Source organism: Narcine bancroftii, chromosome 14 (assembly GCF_036971445.1).
Source record: "Narcine bancroftii isolate sNarBan1 chromosome 14, sNarBan1.hap1, whole genome shotgun sequence".
NCBI lineage: Eukaryota > Metazoa > Chordata > Chondrichthyes > Torpediniformes > Narcinidae > Narcine > Narcine bancroftii.
The window spans coordinates 15,706,250-15,729,207 of NC_091482.1; the positions used below are offsets into that span (position 1 = coordinate 15,706,250).

The following is a 22,958-nucleotide window of genomic DNA, read 5'->3' on the forward strand; positions in this document are numbered from 1 at the left end:
GTATGCCTAATTTTAAAAAAATATAATTTAAACTATTCCCTGCACATTTATTTGTTACTATTGAATAACCTGCTGCATATTGACACTTGCCTGGATAACACACAAAACAGAGCATTTTACAGTTTCTCAGTACATGCGACAATAAACAATTCCAATTTATCCTGGATGTGTCCTATTTGCTTTTGTTCAGCCTATCTACAGAACCCACCAATCATGTTTATCGTATCAAAAATTGATTAGTATCGCTTATCATATCAAGCATCATTCATAGAATTTTATATTTTCCAACAAGAAATTATTGTGCATGACACTCACAGAAATACAAACATCAGGTCTCACAAAAACTTGCGAGACAATCTGTAAACATATGGGTTCCATCACGATATCTTTCCACTCAGCATGTCTTTGTGGACTGCCATTTCCCTTAATATTATCCACTTGTTTAATCTACGTTGACCTCGTGAATCACGTGGATCAGAACTTACAGGGAAATTATGATGGTTCTTTGTTGAACTGTCAGCTTTTCTCTACATAAAGGTAGGATAGTTCTTGCACAAACACCACAATCCCAAATTGCTAGGTGCTACTGGCGGGTAATTTCAGAAGGTAAACCCTACTAGTGGATAGCAAACGGTCAATATTACAGAACAGCCAGGATCCTTCCCCATCAAACATATGCCAGATTAGGCAGTGCAGGAGCTGCCAGTCCATTCACTTCAAACGGGAGGTATTACTGGAAAATCTTTTTTTTCCCCAATTCAATTTTTATTCTTTTTGAAGTGTTTTGACCTCCTGAAGTTCTCTACCTCACATTCAGCTTCTTGATCATTGATTCCTCAAAAGAAATCTGGCAAATTGTCCAATTCTCTCCAAATGCTAAATTGGACACTATTCTTCCAATTAAGATATTAATATATCCACAATTTTTCCTCTGTTCAGAAAGCAGCTAGTCATTCACCAAAATCTAGAAATAGGTTACTAAACAGTTTCTATGAAACTGCTTTTGCCTTTAAAATTAGTGGTGCATTTTCATTTTAAATTGTAAAACTTCAACTATCCAGAATAAAAGCAAAATGTTTTCTTTAACATTAGTAATACAATTCTAATATATTCAAAAACTTTTGAAGTACAGAAAGAATAATTGAAGTAAAACATGCAGACACCATGGTTGAAGTAAATCCCAATGTGGGAGAAACTCAGCTGATCACATGTAGCAAAAATAAAGATACATAACCAACGCACCATGGTTGAAGTAAATCGCAATGTGGGAGAAATTCAGCTGATCACATGTAGCAAAAATAAAGATACATAACCAACGCACCATGGTTGAAGTAAATCGCAATGTGGGAGAAACTCAGCTGATCACGTGTAGCAAAAATAAAGATACATAACCAACGCACCATGGTTGAAGTAAATCGCAATGTGGGAGAAACTCAGCTGATCACGTGTAGCAAAAATAAAGAAACATAACCAACGCACAATGGTTGAAGTAAATCGCAATGTGGGAGAAACTCAGCTGATTACGTGTAGCAAAAATAAAGATACATAACCAACGCACCATGGTTGAAGTAAATCGCAATGTGGGAGAAACTCAGCTGATCACGTGTAGCAAAAATAAAGATACATAACCAACGCATCGGGCTTGAGCCCTTCTTCAAGGTATGGAAGAATATGTGACACTGCGCTCTCAGCCTGTGCATTTTATACCTCTCTGTAAACAATTTGAAAATGAATAATCTGCACTGAGAATTGGAACTTGCCATGAGACATTTGGAGCCAGCAGACTGAAATCTTTTACCTCCAACTCCCAATTTTGAGCAAATATATTTTATTTCAAGAATTTTATCGACTCACATACTAATAATTACACAATATGGTTTCATTTACAATAGAAAATTCACAAACGACAGAACAATAATTCACCCTCTTTCAAGATGAAACTCTCTGCTCTTGGTGCAGCACTTGCCTGACACTGCACACCTACAATGCAAAATGCTAGTTTAAATCTGCAAGTACAGTATTTGCTTCTTTGTATCGTATACTACTTCAAAACAAGGGCTAAAAAAAGTTAGATTTTTGATTTCAAACCTAGTTTTGAATCACTTAAGATGAGGGATGAATGGAGTAACTACCATCATGCTTTAAATGTGTGTGCAATTATACTTTACAGATATGAAATATAATCAAAGGGTCAGAAAATAGTACCTAAATATAAACTACACTACACTATAATTTAAATACAATGTATACAGATGACATTTCCCCCACGCTGAACTAATTTCAACTATACACAAATCTCTGTAGAATTTCTGGTGTATTTTTGTTGAATGACAACATTGTCTGACTGAATTAATGCAACCTAGATTGTATACCTAAAATGGATGAGAGGGGGGGGGGGGTGGGGGGGTGGCTTGGGAGGAGGGAAGGGGGGGGGGGGGAGAAAAAGTCACTGTAAATGTGTGAAAAAGAAAAAGTGTATATCATGGCTATTGTGATTTATGGTGTGAAAAATAAAAAATTTAAAAAAAACTATACACAAATAAAGTTTTAATGGATATTTCCCACCTTTCCTGGAGCAGCTTTTCATTAATGGCTTGTAGGGGTGGGGGGAATAAAATGCAACATAAAATATTCGAAAAATAAAAATTGAACTAACTCATTACTATTTTGGCTCTTGAGAAAATAAAACCCCATATTATTATTAAGTGACAACATTGTAAAAACCATGGAATGAACAAACTACAAATAGAAACAAATGTTCCGATTACAGAAAATGCAAAACTGTGAGATCACATATCAAAAATGGCGATGTTGAGCAACAGACAATCTTTATATTAAATGCAGATTATGTCGTGTGCTTAAAATACCAAATTACATTAAATTTTTCATTATGATTAATGCGTACTCCCAAACTTTATTTCTCTTTAAAGCTCTAACTATGATTAACTAACTGGTTCACTTGCACAGAAACCTTCATAAAATGCAACCATGAAAAGTCTTCAAAGAAAGTATACTCAATTGGCTACAAAATACTTTAGAATATGTTGAGCTTGCGAAAGTGGCAAAAGAAATTCAGGCTCACATTCCTTACAGAAACTTGATCGAACAGAATTTATTTATTTTTACGACAGGAGTCCAAAAATAGACCATGGCCTTGTCTGGGTGGGGATGGGGGGGGGAGGCGGTGGGGTGGGCTATGATTATAACATTCATGCATGTTTACAGAAGGAGCATAGAGATAACCATCACAAATTTGTACACTCGCCATTGTCTTTTAATTATTGGGCCAACATCAGAAACCCAGAAGATGTTACAATTTTCTCATTTTAACTCACTAATTATTGGAGTTTTGCTCAAAAAGATTGTAGCATCCAGTCTTAAATCTTTACTGCAGCATCAAATATCATAATTACACTTATAAAGTTTGCTGAAAGAATATTAACCTATTCAACTTGAGTCTGTATAAATGTATACCTGATCAAACACAATTCTGATCCACTCGTAGGATTCCAGAATTTCAACTCAACATCCATTCACCAATGCACAGAAATCCTGATCTAAGCATACAACATCCCCAAACTATTTAAATTTTCATTGCTCAGCACACCAAATAGTGTCAGTCCAGTGGTTATCAGTCCTTTTTTTCTGCATAGTATTATGTATACTGAAGTATTTTAATATTGCTTTAGCTAAAGTGCAGGCAAGGACAAATACTGTGCTTTTCATTGTCAATCAAAGAAATCCCCACCCAAACTAGAAATAATGTTTATCTTGACAGACGATGAAACGTTGACGCTTTCTCTGGCCAAGCTATACAGAACTATAGTTCACAGTCTCAAAGAGATGAATGCTTGTTTAAGGCAGATATTGCAAATGTTCTAAATATTAAAGAAATCAAAGGAAAACACTTCATTAGTCAGGAAGGCGCAGCAGTGCCTACACTTCCTAAGGAGACCAAGGCTACCAGCCCCTATCCTGGCAACTTTTTACAAGAGCACAATTGAGAGCGACTTTTCCAGATGCATCATTGTGTGGCATGAGGGTCTCCCTTTCCTTGACTGACATTTACCAGAAGTGTTACATAAATAGAGCTAATACAAGGCCTTGGAGCCACCACCACCATGGAGCATCAAAAATGAGGACTGCCAGGCTGGGAAATAACTTCTTCTTGCAGGGCGAGAGATTGATGAATAGTATCCAGTGACTGAGTAAAGCATCCCAAATTATTTATATATTTGTTTTAAATTAAACCCTGATATACGTGATTATTATACGTATATGCGTGTGCACCGTGGTCTGGAGAAACGCTGTTTCACTGGGTTGAATGTGTACAGTCTGATGACAATAAACTTGGAATGTGGTGATCCTTACACTTTGCTTTTAGAGTTTCAACAAAATTAATTTACCCAATTACAGTGCATGATTTGTGGGGAAAATCCAAGAAACGAAGCAGGCAATTTAAACATTTTGTTTTGTTAAAATGACTAGAGCTTTGGTCTGTGGAGTCAAACTAAATATCCCAATTCCACAAAAGTTAATCCATAGGCAGAATGTATGACTTTCTCCCCCCCCCCCTCCCCCCCAACAAATGAGCTGACTTTATTTGAGCACCTGTGCAAATTAAAAGTAATCTGAGTGTCTCCTTTACTTGATGCACTTGCTGTGAACTACCTTCAAAGAAATTTAAAACACTAAAATTCTTCTACATTGTGACTGGGCGCAGACTGGGGGAAATTGCTTCTTTAAATGTTTTCCATCTATCCATACAACAGCTGGAGGAAACTGCCTTTCACCAATTTACTTGTTAATCCTCAGAATCATTGAGCATACTATCCTCTCAATTCTAAGAGTTTCAACCAATCCTACTCGTCCGACGTACAACCCATCCTATCCAATCTACACTCCATCACCTCCAGAAAAAGTATATCCAAGTACCATATAAACTAGTGTATCTGCTTCGTTCAAGGTGTCAGGAGCTTGATTGGCCGGGACCGGGTGGTAAACCTGTATTGGAGGGGTGTCGTGAGCGTGGATGGGTGGGCATCTGGGGTGAGGATCCATGGTCAGGGCCTTGGGAGCTCAGATAGGCAGGCAGTCAGGGCCGAAAATAAGGGGGGGGGGGGGGTCAACTTTTACATGGGTCAAACAGAAAACACGAGATTCTTGGGCCAAAGGGAGGGTAGACCATTACACTAGTTCAATTATTAATGAGTATATATGGTATATCCCTGTTTATGTGTGGAGACTAGAACGCCACATAGGTTTGGCAGCTCCTCAGTCTTGAGCTATAATTCCCAATTTTTGTATTCCAATTCTCTTGCAACGAAGACCAAAACACCATTTTCCCCTCCTCACACATTGGTGGATGTCAACTTTGGCCTTAAAGGGCTCACCAAGATGGATCTTATCTCATTATTTATTAAACAAAGTTTTTCTACCAAAAATAATCAGATTTTCCCTACAATTTACTCCATCTGCCACCTTCTCCAGTGCCAATCAACTACCCAGAAACAAAAATAATCCATGACAATTTTGAAAAAAACAAGGGCATTCTAACAATTGCACAGAAACACAAATTAGGTTATTTCTCTTATTGTCTGTGTGGAGATTTGCTGCCTTGTTCCACATAAACATTTTTTAACCTGTAAACTACTTTTTTCCCCCCCTCATAGGTTAAGTAAGTAAATCCTGAGTGACAGCAATTCAGATAAGGAGTAATAAGACTGGGACTTCGCCCTCCCCCCCCCCCCCCCCCCCCCCCCCCCCCATCTCGCTGTTATACCTAGATATAGCCAGGTAATAGACCTCCATTGACAGTCAACAGGATAAATATCTATTTCAAGAATAAAAATTTATAGCTATAAACTATTTAAATGATAAACATCTAAATACTATTAAAAATTATACTTTCAGTAAGGATGTAAATACTACTCGAATCTAAATTTCTCAATTAAATCTTTGTCATATTCTAGAGTAACATTTTCCACATTTTCCACGCGATAATAAGCAGTGGAAAAGAATATGGAGGACATTGTAAATGACTGTGCAAATTTCAGATCAGCAAATGCACCAAAGACAGGATAATATTGCCCTTCAAGGAACACATTGTCAAACCACTAGAAATAAATCAAATGCCGACTTGCTGATGGTCTACTTACAATTCAAACTGCACACTAGGCCATTGCCTAAATCACACTGATCTTGTATTCAGTGGTCAACTGGAGATTGTACATGCACAACTGATGAATATCACGATGCCCTAATATAGGACAGTGGGCTAGATCCCACCACTGATTGGATCATACATGCATTTTGCTATGGTGTGAGGACATCACAAATTCAATTTGGAATACTGCTCCTGGAGAAAGGAGTAAGCTCTCAGTGAGCATGAACAAAGAATTAAGACCCAGCAACGAACAGGTTTTTCTTAATTGGTCAGTTGAACAAACTTGAAATCTGACCCATTTTAATGCTTACACCTCTTAATGGTTGTAATAATTGAACAATTGACAATTGCACAATATAAACATTTTTTATGTTACTCGTTATAGAGAGGGAAGCCATTCTATTCATTGGTCCCAAGTCAATTGGCATTCTCTCGCATTCACCTGTGGCCCTACAACTAATTCACTCTGATGCTTTTAGAATATGGGAAAAACTAAGCATCTGGCAGAGGAAACCCACAGAGTTTCAGGAAGAATATACCAACTATACACAAAGTTCTTGCAAGTGTGAAGCAGAAGAGATACCTAACACACACCCTTAAAGTATGAACTTCATTAAATTAATACTTAGGTGAGGGATGCAAACATTTAAATGGTGGTGCAAGGGCAAACTTTTTTCTGGAGGGGGGGGGAAAAGGAAGGAGGCAGTGCAAGTACTAATTTTACACGTGCATTTCCTGTGATAATGCAACTTAGACTGTGATAATACTGCATGCTACAAAAGCATTCCTCAAAATGTAACCTCTTTTCAGAAAGGTTAATTTTAGCACTCTTGATTTTGATTAAAGAATGCTCCAGTATAATGGGCCAGGACTACGCTTGGATCTACACCACCACATTCAGACAGAATAGTTTATCAAATTCAGCCCATTTCACAAAGTAAATCTTTTTTCTGTTCTGCTGGATAATTTGACCTGCTGCCTTAAATTTAATTTATATGCATGGATTAGAAAAAAGTTTTTTTTAATATAAAAGGCGAGGAAATACACACAAAAAAGACTGCAAAGTGTATCAGTCTCAAGGGTCCTTGGAGTGCCCCACCATTGACCCTAAAAGGTAACAGGACATGTGGAGAAGACTATAAAGGCATATGGGATGTTTTGCTTATCAGCCAAGATAATAAAAAGGCACAGGTTAGATTTATGAGGAAATTGCTAGGGGCAAGAGAATTTATTTACAAGTCCTTTTATTTGGAATAGAGATTTAATTGAGGTTTGCGGAATTAACCTTGCCTGAGACAGAATGGAAAGCAAAGCCCATTTCACTTTATAGGAGGAGTTGATCATTTGAGGGAATCAGCTGAAAGATTAGAGATGAGGAAAAGCCTTTTATTCAAAGGATGGTTGGGCTGCAAGTCACTGGCTGGAGGTGTGGTAAAACCAGAAACCAACATAACTTTTTTTTAAAGTTTTGATGTTCCATGGCCTGCCTGCATGGGGTGTAGGAGAGAATTGGAATTCGGCAGGCAGCAATTTTAACTTTGCAAAACTCAAGGGGTTGAATAGTTGTAGATGGAGTCGATGAAGATCTAGTGGATAACTAGATTCATGAACTATGTTGGAAACTATCATATCACTCTTGTATCCATCAGATTCATAACCACTTCAGAGACCAGCCATAAGAAATAGGAACAGAAATAGGCTATTCAGCCCATCTAAACTGCCCCGCCAATCAATCTTTAGCTGATCCATTTCCCCACTCATTTCCCCCCATTACCTTCGATGCCCTGGCTAATCAAGAACTTATCGATCTCTGCCTTAAATACACGCAATGACTTGGCCTCCTCAATGGCCTTTAGCAACAAAATCCACAGATTCACCATCTTCTAGTGAAAGAAATTCTTCCACGTCTATTCAGTTAGCGCAATGCTTTACAGCGCCAGTATCAGGACCAGGGTTCGAATCCCGTGCTGTAAGGAGTTTGTACACTCTCCCTGTGTCTGCATGGGCTTTCTCCAGGGGCTCTAATTTCCTTCCACCGTTAAAAACGTACCAGGGGTGTCGGTCAATTGGGTATAAATTGGGTGGCATGAACTTATGGGCTGAAATGACCTGTTACCGTGCTGTATGCCTAAATTAAAATTAAGTGGAAGACTTCCATCCTGAGAAGTTGTGCGCTCTTGTCTTAGACTCTCTCACCATGGGATACAAACTTTCAACATCTATTCTGTCCATGCCTTTCAACATTAAAAATGTTTCCACAAAATCCCCCTCCCCCCGCCACCATTCTCCTAAATTCCAATGAGTAAAGGCCAAGAGCCCACATATGAAAACCCCCTTTTTTTTCCAGGAATCATCCTTGTGAACCTCCTCTGAACCCTCTCCAACACTAGCACATCCTTAAATCCAAAACTGCTCACAATATTCCAGGTGAGGTTTCAACATCAACCTCATCATCACATCCCTGCTCTTGTCCTCTATTCCTCTTGAAATGAATTCCAGCATTGCATTTGCTTTCTTCATCTCTAACTCAGCCTGAAATTTACCTTCAGGGCATCCTGTATGAAGATCCCCAAATCCTTTTGCATCTGGGAATTCTCAATTTTCTACCGATTTAGAAAATAGTCTGCTCACTTATTTCTTCTACCAAAGTGCATGATGACATTTTCCGACATTCTATTTCCTTGTCCACTTCTCTACCCATTCTCATAATCTGTCCAAATCCTTCTGGAGCATCCCTGTTTCCTCAACACTACCTGATCCTCCACCTATCTTCATTTCATTGGTAAACTTTGCCACAAAGCCATTCATTCCATAATCTAACACTGATGGACCACATAAAATAAGTAGCCATAGCATTGGCTCCTGTGGAACACCATGAGCAATTGGCAGCCAACTAAGTATGATCCCTGTATTCCAACTCTCTGTTTTCTGCCAATCAAACCAGCTGTACACATGCTAGTTTCCTGTTATACCATGGGCTCTTATCTTGTTAAATAGCCTAATTCATGGCACCCTGTTAAAAGTCTTTTGAAAATCCAAATACACAACATTCGTGGAATATCCTTTATCTCGCCTGCTTGTCATTTAAATTTTTAATTTAGACATACAGCACAGGAACCGGCCATTTCGCCCCATGAGTCCATGTCACCCAATTTACACCCTATTAGCCTACATTCCTCCTTTGAACAGTGGGAGGAAACCAGAGCCCCTGAAGAAAACCCACGCAGATATGGGGAGAACATACAAACTCCTTACAGACAGCACTGGACTTAAACCCCAATCTGGTCCCGATCACTGGCACTGTAAAGGTGTTGTACTAACCACAACGCCAATCGTCCCACCCTTCATCAGTTCTTCTTCACAGAATTCCAATAGGTTTGTCAAGCAAGATTTGCCCTTAAGGAAAGCATGCTGTCTTGGGTCTATCTTGTCATATTTCTCCAAGTACTCCATAACTTCATCCTTGACAATCAACTCCAACATCTTTGCAAATTAATGATGTCAGGCTAAGCATAGAACAATTGCAGCTACTTCGGCCCCTCTAGTCTGTGCCGAACCAATTTTTCTTGCCTCATATCACTGAAATGCATTCAGTCCATAGCCTTCCATACCCCTGTCCAAATTTCCCTTAAATGTTTAAATCGAGCCTGCATCTACCACTTCAGCTGGAAGCTCATTCGACACTCCCACCACCCACTTCGCTTATCTGCCTATCCTTTTGATACACTGTGTATCATTGGACATTCAGCTCCCAATGGCATCCATCCTTCAGTCACAATTCCGTGATGGCCATTACATTTTATTTGCCAATCTGTAGCTGTACTACATCCATTTTTTTTTTGCTGTGCACATTTAAATACTGTATTTGTCACTTTTTTTTATTCTCGTGTCTCAGTTGCATTGCAACCCATGCTAGTGGCTGCAATTTTGACCTATCTACTTGTTCCTCCATACAAACTCCTTACTAGTTTCCTACTTGTGTGTCAACCACTGCCTCTTCACTTTGGTTCCCACCATCCTGTGAATCTTGTTGACCCCCCCCATCCCCCACCCTTAAACAGCATTAGCAAACCTTCTTGCTAGGGTATTAGTTCCACTCCAGTTCAGATGCCACCTTCCCACTTGTACAGGTCACCCCTTCCCCAGAAAAGGTTCCAATGGTCCAAGAATGTGAAACCATGCCCCTTGCACCATATCCTCAGCTTCTTATTTGTCTGCTTCATTTTCCTGTTCTGACCTTCCATACCTCGTGGTACCAGGAGTAATGCAGAGATGACCACCTTGGAGATCATCTTTCCAAACTCCCAAAATTTACTTTACAGGACCTCTACCCCACTCCTGCCTAGGTCAATGTTACCAATATGTACTACAACCTCTAGCTGAGCACCCTCCCCTTTAAGAATCTGCTCAGAGATATAATGGACCCAAGCACCTGGGAGGCAACACACTATCCTAGAGTCTCTCTCGTGGCTGAAGATTCTCTATCTGTTCCTCTAGCTATTAAGTACTCTCTGACTATCACTCTATCCGACTTCACTCTTCCCTTCTGAGAATCCTATTGGTCTGGCTGCTGCCTTGCCCAGATAGATAATTCCCCTCAGCAGCATGTTGCTGAGGCTAATGGCTTCTTTCTTCCCCATCTCTCTTGCTGTTCTCCTATCTACTATCCAAATCCTGTGCTCTTCTTGTAATCACCTGCTGAAAAATCTTGTATGTGACTTGCTCAGCCTCTCGGATGATCCTCAGTTTATCGAACTCCAGTTCTTGTTCCTTAAGATAGTTTTTTTAGGAGCTGGAGATGGCTGCACTTCCCACAGGTATAGTCAGCTGCACAATCCTTAGATTCCATGAATTCCCATATCCTACAGGATATCATACGCTGTCATCAATCCTGCACTGTACTACGAGCTACCAAATCAGCAATAGCGAAAGGAAAAACTTACCCTACCTACTGGCTTCTTCTCACCTCAGCCTCAACTCTTCACTCACACTGGGTCACTCGCACAATAGCCGCTCTGCTTGAACTTGCCTTCTCTTACAGCTAATTAACCAAATGGAGAAATTTAAACAAGAGCCGACCTTTCCTGGTACTTTTTAAACGCTCTTCTTCTCGTTCCATGTCCTGCTCTCGCAGTTCCCAATGAGAAACAACCAAACACCTACCTTTCCTGGTGTTTTTTAAAGCAAATGAAATCCAGTAGCAGAGGCCAGACGGTGGGATCATCTAATATTATGCTACAAAGTGAAGGAACAGAAAATCCTCTCCCATTCTATGTCAGACCTGACATTGTGCAGCATTTCGGACCTTCTGTTTCCTGGGGAATTTTAAATGGTGAAGCAAAATCCTTTTTTTTCCCCCCCACATAATTTCTAACTTTGTTTTTGCAGTGAACTATTGAAACATATAATGATGTTGAAAATACTTACTTCAGTTTTTACCAATTTTCTTAAATGACACTGAACAACACTGACTACAAATGCTTGGCACCACATTACCATTACTGACAGACTCCAGGATGAGGTTGCCCAAGAGTAGCTTGCAGAGATTTGGTGGTGAAATTTCAAGTAATACAAGGTGTTAGGTGAACACAAGTTGGTCCATCCATTTTAAAACATAGAGCCATAAAACCATTACAGCACAGTAACAGGTGGCCCCGGCCCCGGCCCCGGCCCCGGCCCCGGCCCCGGCCCCGGCCCCGGCCCCGGCCCCGGCCCCGGCCCCGGCCCCGGCCCCGGCCCCGGCCCCGGCCCCTCTAGTCTGTGCCGAACCATTTTTCCCCCCCCCCACCCCCGAGTCCTATTGATCTGCACCCAGTCCATACCTCTCCCATCCATGTAACTGTCCATATTCTTAAATGTTAAAATTGATCCCACCACTTCACATGTGCTCTCCCTCTCTCTTTCAAAAAGTCATCGAGATCAAAGAGCTTTGAGCAACCATCTAACCAAACGAAAAGGTACACAGAACACACAATGTTGCACATCCAGGTATCAGACAAAACAATTTCTGGCATTACACAAAGTGTGAATACAGACAGCTCAATTCCTTTAAATTCAAGTGTGAACCACTTTTGAATTCTATTTCAGATTCTAGAATTTTGATAACAACAAATTCTGGTTGAATTTACTGCAGTTGAGATAGTTTAGCTTTTGAAATGTGACTGAATGTGCCCCTACATTTGTAAAGCTCCTCCAAGGTGAAAATGCACAACGCGCTTGCACCTATTTAACGGTAAGCCTTGTTCCCGTGATTGAAACATCTTTGGATTTATCAGGTCCATACTGAATAAATTTGTATTGCATATGCAGGAAACCAGTTTAAGTTGTGAAATACAATTTGAAAATTGAGTCACAAAGATGTATAGAAAAGCATTAAAGGAGGCCCCAGGTGCAAAATAGGTCTGTTCATAACACGTCAAATTATATTGTTGCAGAAATGGTTTTTCATATCACCATTTGGCAATTTAGTCACAATTATACAACAATGGTTTACCTCACAATACAGTTTCAGTTGCAATGCATGCTGTTTTTATTATTGGACACAGTTGACTAATTTGACGAGTTCAAGCACCAACTGTTTATTCTGCAATACCTCTGTAATGATATTGCATTCCTGGCTGGTAATGAAACATGGCACTTTCCACAGCTTGTAATGTAACTCATTAAATAAGTTAACAACATGCATTTTGCAAACAAGGTGAAATAATTATTATGCAGTTTGACCCTTCCAATCACCTTCTTTCAACACAATGTATACATCAATCAAAATGCCAAATTACTAAAGTCCTACTTTTCCATTTATCCAATCTCAACACTCAAAATTAAAAGCAGAGCTTTGCTTTATTTGACCATGGCAGAGGTGCTAAATCAAAAGAAATTTGGATGCCTTAAGTAAAAGTGTATTGTTCATTGTATCATCACTGCGGACTATGATTTATGTAAAATTAACCTTTTTAAGAACAGAATGTCATTGGCTAATTTACTGACACGATAGACTGATTAAAGCTTTATGAAGAGATTTTGTTTACAACATTAATTATTTGTTAATTATTAATTAAATAATTATTTAGAATCTTTTTTTTAATTTCTTGTAACCCATTTCTTTCTATTAATGCTAAACAATTTAGAGTTTGCTATCTTAGCTGAAAAGTTAAGTAACACAAGGAGGACACATGCAATATGATAAAGAATGATTTGAAACCAAAGTTGATAATGGAAGATTTGGCACTTGAACCAAAGGTAAACAGTAGAATAAGAAAAAAAAGTCCAATGCATGTTTTCTCATTATGAAGTATGCTGGACATCGAATAATTACCCAAAAAATTTTAATAAATACCCACATAATAATGGATATTATTACAAGTTCACATTTCATTTAGTGTGACTGTCATTTTTAAGGATTAGTGCAAGCTGCAACCATTCACAGCTTTTAATTAGATGGAGTGACACCGGCAAATATTGACTATAAACAAAAGTTGATACTCTGGAAGAACTAAAGAACAATGGTTGTTTATTCAGGAAAAACAGATGGTGAGAGAGAATCATGCAATTGGGACACAAAGAAACAGGATTCAGTATTGATCAACCAACCATCTGATAAACATAGAGGTGGAATGACTATGTGGAAATGGACATTTCTTCTGATTCTCCTTGTCAGGTGAATTACTGAACCACCGTGATCATTGATTGACCCATATCTGAGTGAAGGAAACAGGAGAATTCCTGCAATGGATCGTGACCATTGTGATGGCCATTTCGACTGACCCATGCCTGCCTGGGTTTTGAAGCATCATGAAAGCCACACGTTTCTTTCCCCCCGCGCAAGGGGAGTTGTGACAATCATTTGTACGAAAGGGTATTTCTCTAGAAGCAACTCGACAAGGATCCAAGAGTTTTCAGCAGTCTGATCACACACATACACACATAAGTATATTCGCGCATAATTGGGGTAGATTTAAGTAAGATGTTATAGTATTAGTAATTATTAATAAATATATTGTTTTAAAAATAAAACTGTCTTGGTGAATTTCTATTGCTGCTGGTCTGTGACGTGACAATATACGCATTCTGGAGTTGTCACGTACATGCTTACAACATAAAAAGTTATATACAACTTACTGTCCTTCAAAGCAGCTGCAAGTTCTGGTCCACCATTCTTTTTGAAAGAAGGCATAGAATCTGGCTGTGGAAGAGTATTGGCAGTCACAAGAGCTTTCTGCAGTAGGATTCTTCCTTCAAGTAGTTGATCCCATAAAACTTTAAAAGAGAGAATGCAAATTATTTTACTTGTTTCCACTACAATATTTCTCATCAATATTTAAGCAACACTGAATTGGGTCGGAGAGTGGGTTGAGTTGATAGAAATGCAATCAATTAATTGGATGAAGGATAAGACACAATATAGTTTAAAAAATTGCAGTCTCCATCACGTTAAAATGTACAATAAAGTTATTGCTCAATATAATTTGGTATACTATTAATAATATTTCTTCTAAACTTCCCAAAGTCTTTTAAGATTTCACTCTGTTTCCCAATCTAACTGAAGCTACTTAGGAAAGGTATTAAATATTACCAAGAAGGAAATGGTTTAATCTCCCATCCAACTAACACCTGTCCGTTTATCAGCAGAGAAGGTTGAACCAAAGCCTATCAAGGATGGTGAAAGTGGTGTCACACCCAACTTGTATCCATTGATACCTGCTAAAAAGGTGCAAATAATGTTGCTTTCCCTTAAGGAGTAAAGCTGAGCCTGCACCAGAGTGTTCGACCAGGAATGTATTGCCCAGACTTGTATTTTAATAGGGCAAGGCAATCATTAAGCTTTGTAACAATTTCACTTTTAAATTTAATCTCGTCGCCATAAAGACTTGGCTTATGTGGATAAATATCCCAACATTTGCATTTTTAAGAATCAACATTACTACTTTAGCTGATATCCAAAACATGGATAAAGTACATCAATTAGACTGAATAGTTCAGAATCAGGAAATGCATAAAAAGTGATACTTCAAAAATTATGCTTAAAAGAGGGGGATTAAAATATTCCATCAATAATTACAATTTTCTTCCTGATCAGAACTTTTGGTTGCAATTAAATTTTATCACCATTAAAACCCATATAAAGAGTGTCAAAAATATTCTCCATCAAGTTTAAGCAGTAGCGAAGATGTAGCTATAATAACTTCATGGTCTCTGGGAGACTCAGCAAAGAAGATCAAGGGAAAATTATCAGATTTGCCTTTTCTGAAAGTTGTCCGTTATTTCGCAGTAGTGTGGTACAAAAGTTACTTTTACATTAGTCAGGCCCTGGTGTTTTTCAGGCTTTACTTTTTTGTGGTTGCAAATTCCTTGTCTCAGGAGTTTGAAATGGAATTCAAGGTTCATCAGTTGTCTTTGAACAATCCTATCATTTTCATTATAATGGACAAATGATCATTCAATGCAAGAGCTGAAGGCAATTTATCTTAGAAATGCATTCATTGACATCTTGGGATAGGCCTCAAACAAACACAACCATCTTCCTTGGTTTAAGGCATGTTTCAGCGAATTAAGGATTCACTGGCCTACAGGAGTTTGTGGTAGACAACCAAACTACCAAGAATATGATCAATTGGCTCAACTATAAAACCCTCTGTCCCAACTGGAATTACTGGCAGACCCCAGCCAAACATCGTAACTGCCTGTAATATTTCTATTTTTCCAAATCTGAATCTGAAATACAACCCCAACCACAAATACAGTAAAAAAAAATTCAAGTAACAGCAAAAAAAAGGAAGATTTTAAAAAAGAAAATAATTGGTTAAAAAAAAATGCATGCTTAAAATTGTAAAAATAAATGTTCTCTGAACAACACATAAATCTTTGGTGAAGATGGGAGCAAATATTCAACCAGCGGAGTTCCTTGGTTGTGCAACTATTTGAATAAAGTTGTGTGAAACAGCAATGGTGTCACCCAGTTTAGTAAGAGTTGCCCCAGTCAGAGGCTTTATCTGTAAACTTTGGCGGGGGGGGGGTTAATTACCTATAATGTTATTGTTCCTCTTGGAGGGGGAGGAACCTGCAGATGCAGTAACGGTTAAATGTTTTCAAAGAATGTGACTGAAAATAAAGTAAAAAGCTTTAAGGTTTATGTATTCATGTAGTGAAGTTTTTTCAATGCAAGTATAATATTTTTGTATTTTAACCTGTTTATTCTTAATGCATTGTAAAAGTAAGTCTCAAGCAACTGGAAAATACACTTATCTGGCATCTTCCAATCCCTGTACGTGCCAGATACCAGGAGTTTTAGTATTTTTTTTTTTAATTAAAAAATTTGGGGAGTGAAGGGGAAGAAAAAAAATATAACGTTTTAAATCAATACAATAATCACCAGGTGCTTAAGTTTTTTTTAAGCTCATAAAAAACAAAAAAAAATGCCCCTGAAAACTCAGATGCAGTTATAATTCAGACACTTTGATATGTGTCGATTCCAATGCTTAAATATTTTCTTTATCATTATTACCATATTCCTTCCTTCTCTGATGGAACAATCGGCCACTAAAGTAGCAGCAAACTTTCAGGCTTGTTCATTTCCAGCACCCAGATTCTATCCCAAATCAGTGCATGTAATGTTTTTGAAGAATCCTCTCTTTCCATGGTGGATGCATCAGTGTATCCACAAATTCCAGCAGGCTATGCATATCACAAAATGTATGAAATATTCCTGGAAAGTAGCATTATAGTATAGGAAGTTTGCAGTCATGCTCAAATATTATGAATATTAAATTGAAGCTTGATAGAATTAATCCTGCCCCTGTCTACAAAATCACCTATCATCTGATCATGCATGCAATGGCATCAACGAAGTGTTAAAAATCCCAAATAAATGTTACACTGCTCTTTCCGGTGAAACACAATAGGGTAGAAGCAATGAAAATGAACAAAAAGTTGAGGAGAAAAAGAGTACAATGCTTTTTTTTTAAAAATGACAATACATTTTCCACAAGGAGTACTTTATTGCCTTGGCAAAGGAACATCAACGTACCCATTTGGTTTTTGACTGATTTTCCCTTCTCAACCTCTTCGGTTACTTTCATCTTGGAGAAAGTCATTACTGAGGAGCTGTCCTTCTCCTGTTCTTCACTTCTGTCATCACCATTTTCATCCTCCTCCTCCTCTTCGCTATCACTTTCTCCCAAATCATCCATGCCTTCTGTGAATTTCTCAAAGTCCTTGATTTTCTCAAAGTCAAAATTGCTTTTATTCTCTTTATTGCACAAAGGTTCATCATCATTCACTTCTTCAACATCTTCACCCTCTGTACTTTCCAGATCCTCTGACATTTCTTCCTCTTCATCTAAAAATAATTAAAGTACAAAACTGATTCGAGATTCAATGCCTGCTTGTTTGGCAAATATTTTGCAAGCGGAAATATGATTAAATACTTATTGAAAGGGCATTTAAAATAATTCAGAGTTTCCATTTTAAAATGTCCTTCAACTTTAAGGACTTGCAAAGACTGGAGATGAGACCAGTACTAAACAATACCTTAAGATGGCAGCCATCATACAATTTAATTCTTCATCAGCTATGCAATCTGAAACCATCAAATTAATGAGATGACTCAATTTGGTGGGAACCCTGCTGCCAGGTTAAATTGTTACATGGTGAATGCAAATTTTCAAATGTAGGAGGTTTCCATGAAGATAATTAATAGTCATTGATACCAAATCTTTAAAACAAACACTGCATACTAGACAATTCACAAAATACGTCAAAGAGGAATGCAATGGGATTCATTGTGTTCTGTTCTCTTTTGTAGTTCCAACAAAAAAAACCTGAGTTTATAGGTTAATTGTTGTATTTGGGGCAGCACAGTTCTTGTGGGCCGGAAGGGACTGAATTTCTGCCGCATTTCTGGTTTAAAAAAATTTAAAGCGAGGTATTTGGACAACCTCCAGAAGACAAAACCACGAGTTATACAGTATCATTATACCATTACAAAATAAAGTTGTATTATCCAAGGATTTTTGATATTTACAAATATTGTAAACATTGCAATTCAACTAAACGTCAGCTGCTTCCTTCAAACGTTCAACTCATCACACAGTATATTTAAAACCCAAACTACATGGATCCAACATCTATGCAAATTACATCATATTTATTTTTGCAGATTCCAAATGTAGCCCATTACATTAAAAAAATAGCAATTTAAAACCCATAATATTGTAATTAAAAACAGAAACAAAATTTGAAAATAATTACTGTATTTTTTTAATTAAGCCCCAGTTCATTACAGCTTTTCTCTGTAGTTTGTTTTTGTCAAGCTAGGAAATAGAGAGAATAACTATAAATCATTTACTCGTCCATAAACATTTCATAATACAAAGTGGTATTTCTTACGAGAATTACTTACAACTGGGAAAACGCAGGAACACCTCCTACCTGATGTGTCAGACAAGGATTCCTCGGAGGCCTCTTCTTGCAATGTCTTTCGAGAGGTGGCCTTCCCAGCGTACCTCCTATCTGTATCACACAGCAAGGCTGATGCTCGCTTCCGCAGCTTACTGTCAAATGAGAGGCTATCATCTCCCTCGTTGAACCGGTCAACGACTTTGGCAATAGTTGCTGGAAGGGAAAGAGAAAACTTTAGACCAAGAATGCACTCCGTTTTAAAATTAATATAACAATAGATACCATAAATTCACACAAAGTACATGCATTGCATTGTAAATGGTTCAATAAAATACCTTTAATAGCATGTTTTAAAGTTTTATTTCTTACCACCCTGTTGAAATTGACATTTTGAGAGTGGATGGGTTCGAACCTACCTTCAGTCTATTCTCCATCAATATTTCACCATAGGATTGACATTTTAAAGCAAAATATTACAAACAGAATTAAAATAAACTGTTTTTCCCTTTACCCATGATGCTTGACCTGGTAAGTGTTTCCCACATTTTCTATTTCTATTACACGGGGCAGGTATGTTTATTTCACCTCCACAGTCAAACAATCCAGTTAATCAAAATGGATAAATATTTTGGACATGATGGAAATGCTCAGCAGCCAAATTGAATTTCTGGAGGGTGAAACTCCAAAAATATTTTAGTTCAAAGACATTTCATTAATAAATAATATGAAATTTATATTTTTTTAAATGCAGAGAAAAGATATCTGTGAAAACCAAGGTGTGATAGTACGGATTCTATCACCAATGTGTATATGTATATATTGTGGTATAGGATGGTTGTGATTGCTTCCACCAGCGTTGTCTCTGCTCCATCCTCAACATTCATTGGAGCGACTTCATCACCAACATCGAAGTACTCGAGATGGCAGAGGCCGACAGCATCGAATCCACGCTGCTGAAGATCCAACTGCGCTGGGTAGGTCACGTCTCCAGAATGGAGGACCATCGCCTTCTCAAGATCGTGTTATATGGCGAGCTCTCCACTGGCCACCGAGACAGAGGTGCACCAAAGATGAGGTACAAGGACTGCCTAAAGAAATCTCTTGGTGCCTGCCACATTGACCACCGCCAGTGGGCTGATCTCGCCTCAAACCGTGCATCTTGGCGCCTCACAGTTCGGCGGGCAGCAACCTCCTTTGAAGAAGACCACAGAGCCCACCTCACTGACAAAAGACAAAGGAGGAAAAACCCAACACCCAACCCCAACCCACCAATTTTCCCTTGCAACCGCTGCAACCATGTCTGCCTGTCCCGCATCAGACTTGTCAGCCACAAACGAGCCTGCAGCTGACGTGGACATTACCCCTCCATAAATCTTCGTCCGCGAAGCTAAGCCAAAGAAAGAAAGAAAGATTGGCTGAGAGCGTAGCCACGCCTACTGGCGGGTCTTAAAGGATTGCTCCTAGCCAGATCCAGATCATTCTGGACTGGTCAACCTACATGTGATACGCTCCAGTCTTCTAGTTAATAAAAGCCTTGGTTTGGATCAACAAGCCTTTGATTCTTTTGACGGCTACTACAAGTTTATTAACTAGAAAGTTTTCAAGGGATGGAACGTATGCTGCGACCAGAACGCCTCAACATCGACCCGCAGTCGGCAACAGCTCCAAATGACTTTAAGCACTGGGTGAGCTATCGACTACTAGTATTGATGTCTATGGTGTCCCCAAAGAGTCTATGAGAGCATCCAGGACGCAGCCACTTATGCCGCAGCCATGAAGGTGCTGAAAGGACTCTATGAGCGACCGGTAGACAGGGTCTACGCCCGGTACAAACTAGTGACCAGGAGGCAACTGCCCGGTGAGTCCTGTATAGCTTATCTCCAAGCACTAAGGGCACTGGGCAGAGCCTGTGCCTGCACAGACAGAACTGCTGCTGAGACCAGTGACGATCTCATTTAAGATGCTTATGTGGCCGGAGTCCGATAGAATGAGGTAAGGCAGCGCCTGCTAGAGCACGGGGGAGAAAACCTAGAGGACGTGATCTGGATCGCAGAGACAATGGAGGATGAGGTCTAAGTATGGACGCTTACTCTCAGGGCTGGACCCCACGCTATGAAGTGAGTAGGATCCCCTGCCTCAATCCTACTACCCCACAGCCCACAGATGGCCTGTCGGCCGCCGCTACCTTGCCTGATGCAACCCCGAAGTGCTACTTCTGCGGGATGGACAAGCACAGCTGGTCCCAGTGTCCAGCAAGTGCCAAGTGCCTTAAAAATGGCCACTTTGCTGTAGTCTGTCGCTCCAAAATGGCCACCGCCAAACACAGTGCCTCATGTGAGACCCAACCATCACCCTCCCATTCAAACAGCTCTTCTTCAGAGCTCTCGTCCAATGAGAGCGAGGGCTCCACCGCGTGGCAGCGCCTGACATCACGGCGCAGGCGCCGAGCGTGCAAGGTACAGCCCACCCTCGCCATGATGACGTTGGCCTGCTTGGACCTCCCACACAGAGCAACGACCAACCAGGCCCCGGGACCGACTTCAACGAGTGCTGCCACCACCTTCACCACTACCGACCAGGTACCCACTGCAGTACCCGCCGCTACCGACTAGGGACCCGCCGCCACCGACCAGGTACCCGCCACCGCAGCCGCTACCTATGGTGCTGACCTGATACCCACCGCCGCTACTGACGGTACCAACTCGGTACTCACCGCCGCTACCGCCAACAACTGCCCGACTGTCCGCCCCACCACCGCCGACTGCAAGCAGCGACTCCCCAGCACTTACCTTTGACTGGCCAACACCCCCAGATGGCTGCAGGCAGCAGCCCCAGCTCCTCGAGGAGCTCTGTCATCCAGGGGGTCACTAGGTTCACGCACTTTGTTAAGGCTCGCAACCTCACCTACACGGTCGAGGAGATTCGCTCCATGACCCGAGCCTGCCCAATGTGCACTGAGTGCAAGCCCCATTCTTTCCATCCGGAGAACACCCACCTCATCAAAGCCACCCGAACCTTTGAACGTCTAAGCGTGGACTTCAAGGGGCCCCTACCGTTGACCAACTGTAACATGACGAGTATTCTCGCTTCCCGCTCGCTGTGCCCTGCTTGGTCATGACCGCCTCCTTAGTCATAAAGGCCTGGCACAGCATCTTTGCTATCTTTGGGTACATCCACAGTGACCAGGGGTCCTCATTTATGAGCGCCGAGCTGCGGCAGTACCTTCTAAAGCGTGGTATTGCTTCAAGCAGGACCACCAGCTATAACCCACGTGGTATTGGACAGGTCGAAAGAGAGAATGCCACTGTCTGGAAAGCGGTTATGCTTGCCTTCTGGTCCAAAGGCCTCCCCACCGCTCACTGGCAGGACGTGCTCACTTATGCCCTACACTCCATCCGCTCCCTCCTATGCACCACAACCAATGCCACCCCCCATGAAAGGATGTTCTCTTTCCAGAGGAAATCTGAATCGAGAACAACCACACCAGCGTGGCTCACAGTTCCCGGGCCTGTCCACCCACGATGCCACGTCCGGTACTCAAAGAACGACCCTTTGGTTGACTGAGTGATGCTGCTCCATGTGAACCCGCATTATGCATACATTGAGTTCCCAGACGGGCGGGAGGACACAGTCTCGGTAAGGGACCTAGCCCAAGCCAGATTGGACCCAGCAGTGCTCCCAACCCAACCTCCTCCAAATCCTTCTCCCCTAGGTCACGTGCTTGAACAGAGGGATCAGCACCACCCCACCAACTCAGGCCAGCCTGTCGACAACGTCGTTGGGGAATTGAGCGAAGCAGTGGCTGCACCCTACGAGCCCGCCAGTGACACGACTCCAGTGACCCCAATCCCAGCACAACGGCGGTCACGTCAGACGATCAGGCCCCCCAACCGTTACAGCCCCTAACCTTGCACCAGTTTTTCCACCCCTTTTTTTTAATTACAGCCCTCCATTCACCCCGGGGTCAGTTCTCAAAGAAGGGGTGAATGTGATAGTACAGATTCTATCACCAATGTGTATATGTATATATTGTGGTATAGGATGGTGGTGATTGGCTGAGAGCGTAGCCATACCTACTGACAGGTCTTAAAGGGTTGCTCCTAGCCAGACTCAGATCATTCTGGATTAGTCGACCTACATGTGATACTCTCCAGTCTTCTAGTTAATAAAAGTCTTGGCTTGGATCAACAAGCCTTTGATTCTTTCGACATGCACTACACAAGGTATTCATGAATATCTTCAATATCTCACTCCAGCAGGGTGTGATACCCACCTGTTTCAAACAGGTGTCACTTCTGCTGGTGCCCAAGAAGAGTGCAGTAACCTCTCTTGATGACTATTGACCAGTAGCATCTACAGTGATTAAGTGTTTTGAAAGGCTGGTGTTGAAGCAGAT

At 40.5% G+C, this 22,958-nt stretch overlaps 1 protein-coding gene across 1 annotated transcript in view; it reads right to left on the reverse strand.

The window, feature by feature from the left end:
- The window catches only part of aatf (apoptosis antagonizing transcription factor), a 129,461-nt gene that overhangs the window by 94,203 nt on the left and 12,300 nt on the right, over nt 1-22,958 (reverse strand). Inside the window, exons 2-4 of the mRNA XM_069911760.1 lie at nt 18,593-18,775; nt 17,190-17,501; nt 14,285-14,422 (exon numbers count right to left, since the gene is read on the reverse strand). Coding sequence (XP_069767861.1) covers nt 14,285-14,422; nt 17,190-17,501; nt 18,593-18,775 — 633 coding nt within the window. The remainder of the gene's footprint in view (nt 1-14,284; nt 14,423-17,189; nt 17,502-18,592; nt 18,776-22,958) is intronic.